Genomic DNA, 8,245 nt, shown 5'->3' with positions numbered 1-8,245 from the left:
TACAACCTGGTTTTCTGCAGTGATTAGCATAATGACCTGACCTAAAACAATTAAAACAAATCTTAAAAGTAGGCAGTATCTTAAATCGGGCCTCATTACTAAGAGCAAGAAACTGTGAGCAACTAGATAGGTTATGATCACCTTTACATTTTGGGCATAATCTACTAGGTAAGTTAGCATTAGATGAGCTATATTTATTAATTTGTTGCGTTGAAACCATAGACTTAAATTTAGAAATTGACTTAATGGGATTAATATGAGAAAGTTCCAAAGTTTCTAATAAGTCTGCACGACTACGCAAGAATTTCATGAATTCACTGAATTTCTTTGACGTATCTTCGTCTGTACGACCTTTGAACTCTTCCCATTCCCTATACGTCCTAGGATCCAACTTCTTAGTAGTTAGATAAATTAATAATGTATCCCAATATTCAACTGGTTCACCTAATGCCTCTAAAGCCCTCAAATTCTTTTTCAATTGATCAATTAATTGCTTTATACTACAGGACGATTCTTTTGGTATTGGTTCGATATTAAACAAGGTGACAACGTGATTCTGAATCAGTAATCGTTTATTGTCGTACCGCTCGCACAACACCTTCCAGGCTACGGAATAATTACTAGCTGAAAATTCTATAGATTTAATTACCACAGCGGCGGACGACTCTAAGCAAGCACGCAAGTAATGAAACTTGTTTATGTCGTCAATATCATCATTAGAATGTATCAGACTAGCAAAGGTGTCACGAAATTCTAACCAATTCTCGTATGACCCATTAAACTTTGGCAATTGTATGGTAGGCAATTTGACAAGCTTTCGGTTACTAGTTATACTTTTAAAATCAGATGACGGCGAATTGCTACATGCAGCTAACAGGTCCTGCGCATTTGATAATGCTTTATAATACTTAGACTCGAAATCCTCTCGAGAAACATACTGCGCATCAACCTCGTCAACTAAACACTCAATCTGTAACTGTACCTCGTCAAAGCGAGCGTATAACGCTTCAATCCTCCCTGTACGCAATTGTAATTCCTTAAGGGTTACTGAATCTAAAGGTGGTTTTAAATCCTTGCAGTAGTTGACAAAAGAAGTTAACTGGCCCTTGAAGCTACTCCTTTTCTTAGTGAGCTCTTTAAATCCATCTGGAGACATTCTGGGAAACCAGCGTTAATCTCCTAGAACGTACAAATAAAATATTAATGATAGTTCAAGGAATGCTTCTTAATATTATAAGCGATGATTATTCCTTATAATGGTTAATCCGTATACTCCAAAATAGGCTTCCAAAAGAGTTTTCCAAAATCATTATCCTGCTCGAAGCTGACCATGTTTAAATGAAATACAGGAATTATAAAATTTAATACTTGATAACCATTTTTAATAGAAAAGCAATAATGACAATGACATTAGTTCTTCTTTTTTAAACAATATTCTTTTTAATCATAAACACATACTGAACAAGAATAATAGTTTCCGTAATAAAATTACATATTAGTTATATCGCGAAATGAAAATAACAGAACACAATAAATACTTGATATGCAAGAAAAAACCAAACTTTGCAAACAAGTATTTTCTTCGTAAGAAGTTGAAGAAGCGTCGCGTGTCCAAGTGCGCCGCGCCGCCTACATTACATTGTTCGTACGTCATCCACCAGGATTAAATAAATTCAAGCATGCATTAGCCGAGTTGCTGATCTTATTGCAACAAATTATGATTCTGAATCAATGGAAGCGAATTTATACTGTGAAATATTTTTAAACGTCTATTGATATTCTTTTTGAAAAACTTCCCAAAAGAAGGAGGTACTCAATTCGTCCGTATATATTTTTTTCTTCGTAAAGATTTATTAGGACGCTCGTCATTGATCACTATTTAAGTTATAACTTAGTTATATGATAATAGTTAACTAGATTAAACGGTTGCAAATTGGAAATGAGTTCAAAAAATGCATACGGGTTTAATCTATGTCTATAGACATCTATTTTTCTATGCTTTTTGAATGCAACAAAAATACTTTAAACACTTTTTCCTCCGTTCAACGGCTTTCGTTAATTTACCAGGCGTATGCTTGTTATCCACAGGTACTAGGATTCCCGAATACGTTCACATTCCGAGCATACGAGCACAACAAGCAGCGACGAACGCCGACACAACACGCCAACGCGCTCGAAAGTGACAGCAGGGTGGGTACAAAGGATGGTTCTATAATGACATGCTGTCCTGGTACATGGTGACTGATTTACACGTGGTGTTGGTTGCCCCGTGTCATTGGCCTGGATTTTTTATGAGTAGTTCTGAGAAATTGCGTCATCACACAAGCAAGCGTAAACAAACTCCAGTGTGTGTTACGCGTTATCGCTCTTTGTCATCGAATGCTTGTATCTATTTTAAACGTATTTATCATGCCTATACCTATTTATCATGTATTCATGAAATAATCTCTTCTAAATACAGATCAGGTGGGCCGAACAGTCATTTGTGAAATCCCGGGTGAAACGATACCCACCTTATGACCCTGACAGAGAAATACATAGAGTGAAAAGAATAGAAAATGCTCAAGATAGGAACTCCTCTCTTTTTGACGAAAGAAAGAAAAGAGAGGCTGTTCGAAGAACATCTTTATTTAACGACGAACTTTGGGGTTATCAGTGGTATTTGGTAAGAATAAGCGGAAAAAAAAATTACCTACAATTCCTATTCTATTTACAATATTGAGATTTTGTTATCCTTTTAGTTTTGGTACAAAGCTTTTAATATCTTAACCAAGGAGTGCTACATTTTTTGTACTTTATTTTAGCAAGACACCAGAACTAACCAAGATCTACCCAGGTTGGATTTGAACGTGTTGCCCGTGTACGAAATGGGTATAACCGGGCGCGGTGTGCGCCTCTCCGTACTGGACGACGGCCTCGAGTACAACCACACCGATCTGCGCGATAACTACGTAATGTTTTTGACGCCCTAGTACAGTAGACGCGCTTGATGGAAGTTTCCGTAACAAAAAGGCGGTTTTTGTTTTGACGTTTTTCCATTTAATCTTTGGTCTCTTCCCCGTTGTTGACGTGTTATTTCTATTCATACTAGAATTAGTTTTACTTCTAGATAGCCAATTTTATATCATTGATTAGTTTTTTTTTTTACAATTTTTTTTAAAATGTGCAGAACATTAGTTAACTTTTATGTCAGTTATGTTTTCTTTATTTTGTAAGTTACGTTTTTAAGTTGTATTAGGGCCAATTTTTATTGGTTAAACATATTTTTTTATTTAAAAAATTAATCGTTTACGAGTAAACTCCAACAAAACAATGTTACACGTCTAGTGTATGAATGACCGTTTTACGCACTGATGACGTAGTATGTCATTTGTCGTTTTCGAGCTCAGGCTTTCGATTATAATGCCATCTCTTTCTTCCCTACTATGCGAGCGTCTTACGGAATTTCAACATTCATATCTTTGGCTCTTCTGCACTCTTGGTAACTTGGCGGCCCAAGCGTCGCACCGGTAACGTCCAGTTGCGCGCACATGACAAGCCCCTCCTCTACCTCACTCCTTACCAACAATGCGGACTAATTAAAATAGGCCTTTGAATTCATTGTCTAACTTCTTTATTATAATGATAAAAGCATACTAGTTTTTCATACTTTTATGTTAATATGCTTACTTTTTAGGAACCAGAAATAAGTTGGGACTGCAATGATCACGATTCTGATCCTTACCCAAGGCAGGAGAAACAAAATCGTAATTCACATGGAACTCGATGTGCGGGAGAAGTAAGTAGTACATAAATAAATCTTAATGAGGGTTTTTAATATTTAGGATAAAAAGTATTAATTTCGTGCATTGTTTAGATAGTGATGACAGCAAATAATGGAAAATGTGGAGTAGGCGTGGCCTTCGGTGCCAAAGTGGGCGGAGTTCGAATGCTCGACGGACGTATAACCGATCGCATAGAGGGCGAAGCGATAGGTAAATTATTACTGATACCTCTCGATTTATGCTGTCCTGGTATGTTTGATCGCCATGTTGAGCACGGAATGCCATGCGCGGACTGGCTGTCAATGAGAAAGATGTCCGTCCCCATTTTGTTTTCGCTAAAACAAGGGCAATCAATGTAATATTTATGATCATTTTATTCTAACTTTTATTTAGTTAGTAGGTTTAAATAATAAATCTAAGTTGATCTTAATAATTCTGATTTTTGACTATTGCCATATGTTTTTGTGTTGACTATTTTTTTTTACGAGTTTACTGTTCTTGAATCACTGACTTACTGACTGACGTTATATTTGTAATGTCGTTCAACATACCAACTGTGCATTATGAATTCCTAGTATCAGAGGCAAAATATGACGTAACAGTTGTTGTCTTGCCGGGAAGGAAAAGGCGGCGCGACGGCGAAGTTTGAGGAGGAGGAGCAAAGTGCGCCCAGTTTCCTCAACTTTAGAACAATGTTTAGTCCATTTCTACTGGGCATTCATAAATTACAAGGACACTTGACATTCCATTGAGCAATTCGTTTCTTCAGTCACGATGTAACAGTTGACCGATAGATGGCGTGATTTATAAATACTTACGTAATAGGTTTCGCGTGGGATAAAGTCGACATTTATAGCGCTTCTTGGGGCCCAAATGATGACGGGAGTACAGTAGAAGGTCCAGGAAGGCTTGCAGTCGAAGCTTTGAAGCGTGGAGTTTCTAAGGTTTTTACATTTTTATGTTTTGAAGGTCCATCTTGTTAATATATTTTAGCATTGTTTAATTTCTAATACCCATTTTATTTAAGGGTCGTGATGGCAAAGGGTGCATTTACGTCTGGGCTAACGGCAATGGGGGCGGTCACAGCGACAATTGCAATTGTGATGGGTAAAAATAATTAAATCGCTTCTTTGTATTAATGATTAATTTAAATGAATATTTGAATTTCACTAATTATTTCAGATATTCATCAAGTATTTATACTATTTCTATTGGAAGTGCATCGCAGCAAGGTTTGTTTCCTTGGTACGGGGAAATCTGTTCGTCGACGTTAGCCACTGCGTATTCCTCCGGTGCTTACAAGGATCAAAAAATAGTACGTCAACAAAACATTTAGTACAAACTAAATTATTACTTCTGGTCTTCGATTATTAAATATATGATCGAAGCTTGTGGTTAATTAACTATTGGTTTTTTAGGCAACAACTGACACAAACGACTCATGTACATTGAAGCACACTGGGACTTCTGCTGCGGCGCCACTAGCTGCTGGGATTATCGCCCTCGCTTTGCAAGCTAAGTTAGTATCTATTTTTTTTTTACATCAAATACAAGAAATATACTCTAAGGCATTTTAAAAATTGATTTGATTTTTAACAATATTACTTCAAACTATTTTCCGCAGTTCTATTAAAATATTAGAAGTATTTGGAAATCTTACTTATTTTTTTTAACTCTAATGTCAGTTTTGTTATTTAATAATTGTTCATGTATACCTCGTCCTATGGTCTCCTAGTAATAAAAGCGAATCATGACGTAACAAATTGTTGCCTCGTTTCGCGACGAGAGCAAAGCAGCTAAAAACTCAGGTCAATTTCTACCAAGCTCTCATAAATAGCGTACTGGTACTGGTATTCATTTAACCTTGTGAGTCAATGTTATACTACCGATCGATTGAGAACATCGTCAATTCATAAACAGACTAGTTTCTGATCGCAATTTGATAGAATAACTTTAAATTAGACCTGTAACAAAATGTTAACTAGTTTACCGGTTGATGGTTTACTTACTATAGATTCTAAGCAGATGAAAGGACTCATGAAATTATGTCTCGTCGTATTTATACACTATCGGAGTTCACAGCCGCTCGGTAACACGATGAGTAACAAATTACTCAGTAATGCAAAGTCGGGAAACGTTAGTATGAATTTATTTATTTCTGTAAGAAAGTACTTGACAATTTTTGTATGATAATTTTATGTGAACAGATAGACTGCGAAATCTGTTAAAAATCACAAATGGATTTTACATATACGTATATTTATTTATAACTAATAGGTAAAATAAATCTTCTGTTTATTCAGTCAACTTGAAGTATATTTTGTACGTCTTTTTTTATTTGATTTCAACTATTTTTCTGTTTTTTTTTCCACTAATCAATTAGTAAATAATCTACCTCATAGACAAATGTTTTTAACTGCTGCTTTGTTTTAAAAATATGTTATTTAGTTAAGTAATGCTTTTAATTCATTCAATGTCTATTCAAACTGACGTCAGGTCAAAGTTTTTGTTATTCTTCAATTTTATGGTCTCCTAGTATCAAAGCCAAAATGTGACGTAACAATTGTGTCTCCACGTGTCTGGCCGGCCGGCCTCGCTCACCCTAGGAAGCGAAGCAAAATTTGCTGAAAACAGCAACTCAGGTCAACTTCTACTAGGAATTCATAACAAATATAGCGGTGATTTAAGAGTTGACGTTTAAGCCCTTAACATGAAGGAAAAAAGGGGTTAGTCTGTTCTGTCTACTTCAAAAGTTTTAAAAAGATACGGAATCGCAAATCGTAAGCGCTGATTTTATTGAAAATATTAGTAATGCACAAGAGTGTTTTCTTATCGCTTTTCTTCTCTTAGAAAACTGAGATATCAAAGTTGAGAATGTTTTAAAAAGGAAATACGTATTTTATATATATCCTGCATTTTTCAGTCCAAATTTAACTTGGCGCGACGTTCAACACCTCATTGTGTGGACATCAGAATTCTCGCCTCTATCTCATAATCCTGGCTGGCAAATAAATGGGTGGGTATGTCTAAAATACTACATTACTTTTTTAATTGACGGTTTTTCAGTCTTATTTTTTTTAGTGCCGGTTTTCGTTTCGATGTTCGCTTTGGTTTCGGGCTACTTAATGCGGCCGCGCTTGTCAAGTCTGCACTCAACTGGACGACTGTTCCGGAGAAGTGCAGTTGCCGCATTGAAGCTCCACGGTGAGTATGCTGCCCTGGTACTTAGTACAAGAATGTTTCGCGGCGATTGCTCGCAAAGCATGCAAGAAGAATAATTCCCATTTGGATTGAGCATGCGATTGGGTGCGTGTACTAAGCGAAATAAGTACAGTTGAGGAAACTGGAGGTGTTTCACCTCAAAATCTACAATCGTTTAAATATTTTAATATACGAAAAAAAGTATGTTAGTGATAAAAGAATAGTTTATTTTTATTATTTTCCCTTTGTTTGTACCACTGCAATCTAATAAGTTATTTGTAGAAAGTGGCGGAGTTTGTCTCGTTACAATGAACAAAGCATTTTTTCTCAAGTGGAAGGAACACCGCAGATTTCCGCAACTGTACATACTACTACTATTTGACATGCATACGAATGAATGGCATCATCATTTTGTATCTCTCTCTTTTCGTATGGTACAATGTGTGATAGTACTACTGTATCGACAGAGTGAGAGGCAATCCGTATTGCGATTTCAACTCGCTCGCACAAAGTTACCAGTGAGTATTTATTACCTCCTAGTAGTAGCGTCGCAATGGTTATCTAACACGAACGGCGCGGCGTTGCGAAAAAGAAAGAAGACTAAAAAAACAGCCACCGCGAGGAGATATATGATGGATGGAATTAGAAATAAAGAAAGAGCTCGTTTTAGACATCAAACGAAGTTGTCTTTGTCTTAAAAATGTTTAGCATGTTTTCTTAATCAATAAAAGCTTATTTTTTAAACCTATTTCGTGGAAGTTTGTCATTTTTATTAACTTTTAAGCTCTTCTAGGTCAAAGGTTTTTACCGATATGAAAGCGACCTACCTATTTCCACTGTTATTGGATAAAATCACGTTGAACCATTTCTCAATCTAACAACATTCTACGTTTTTCTATAGCTTAAAAGAAGCCGATAGGAGAATTTCAACAAAAGAAGACGTAAATATCGAAATCTATGTTGAAAATTGCGGAGTCAACTACATCGAGCATGTGGAACTTGTCGTAAATGCTAAATACAAGCGGCGAGGAGCCTTGGAAATATATTTAACTTCGCCTCAAGGTACTTGTGTTTTATTAATCTCATTGTGTTTTATGATAACCTGGTAGTTGGGCACAATACACTGTGACATAACAAAAACTGGTGAACAATGTTGGGGCACGACACAAATGGAAGCCTACTAAATCAAAACTACTGAATCAATTTCGAAGAGTGATATGTCATTCGATTATTCCCTTGAGTTGGATATGGTTGATTCAAGTTGAGGGTTGAAGTTATTA

The 8,245-nt window shown here is 36.1% G+C and overlaps 2 protein-coding genes across 2 annotated transcripts in view; one reads left to right on the top strand and one right to left on the bottom strand.

Moving 5' to 3' along the window:
* LOC106111652 overlaps positions 1–1,444 on the bottom strand; it is a 2,113-nt gene extending 669 nt beyond the window's left edge. The window contains exon 1 of the mRNA XM_013293792.1: positions 7–1,444. Within this exon, the coding sequence (XP_013149246.1) occupies positions 7–1,156 (1,150 nt within the window). The 5' untranslated portion in view covers positions 1,157–1,444. The remainder of the gene's footprint in view (positions 1–6) is intronic.
* Positions 1,445–1,511: 67 nt separating this feature from the next.
* LOC106111529 (neuroendocrine convertase 1-like) overlaps positions 1,512–8,245 on the top strand; it is a 7,262-nt gene continuing 528 nt past the window's right edge. Inside the window, exons 1-13 of the mRNA XM_013293647.1 lie at positions 1,512–1,649; positions 2,089–2,190; positions 2,462–2,665; positions 2,805–2,951; positions 3,677–3,778; positions 3,857–3,974; positions 4,590–4,708; positions 4,792–4,871; positions 4,947–5,079; positions 5,183–5,283; positions 6,688–6,780; positions 6,846–6,968; positions 7,867–8,027. Coding sequence (XP_013149101.1) covers positions 1,512–1,649; positions 2,089–2,190; positions 2,462–2,665; positions 2,805–2,951; positions 3,677–3,778; positions 3,857–3,974; positions 4,590–4,708; positions 4,792–4,871; positions 4,947–5,079; positions 5,183–5,283; positions 6,688–6,780; positions 6,846–6,968; positions 7,867–8,027 — 1,621 coding nt within the window. The remainder of the gene's footprint in view (positions 1,650–2,088; positions 2,191–2,461; positions 2,666–2,804; positions 2,952–3,676; positions 3,779–3,856; positions 3,975–4,589; positions 4,709–4,791; positions 4,872–4,946; positions 5,080–5,182; positions 5,284–6,687; positions 6,781–6,845; positions 6,969–7,866; positions 8,028–8,245) is intronic.

The sequence above is a fragment of the Papilio polytes genome, unplaced genomic scaffold (genome assembly GCF_000836215.1).
Source record: "Papilio polytes unplaced genomic scaffold, Ppol_1.0 DF824158.1, whole genome shotgun sequence".
Classification (NCBI taxonomy): domain Eukaryota; kingdom Metazoa; phylum Arthropoda; class Insecta; order Lepidoptera; family Papilionidae; genus Papilio; species Papilio polytes.
This window is presented reverse-complemented; position numbering and strand designations above follow the sequence as displayed.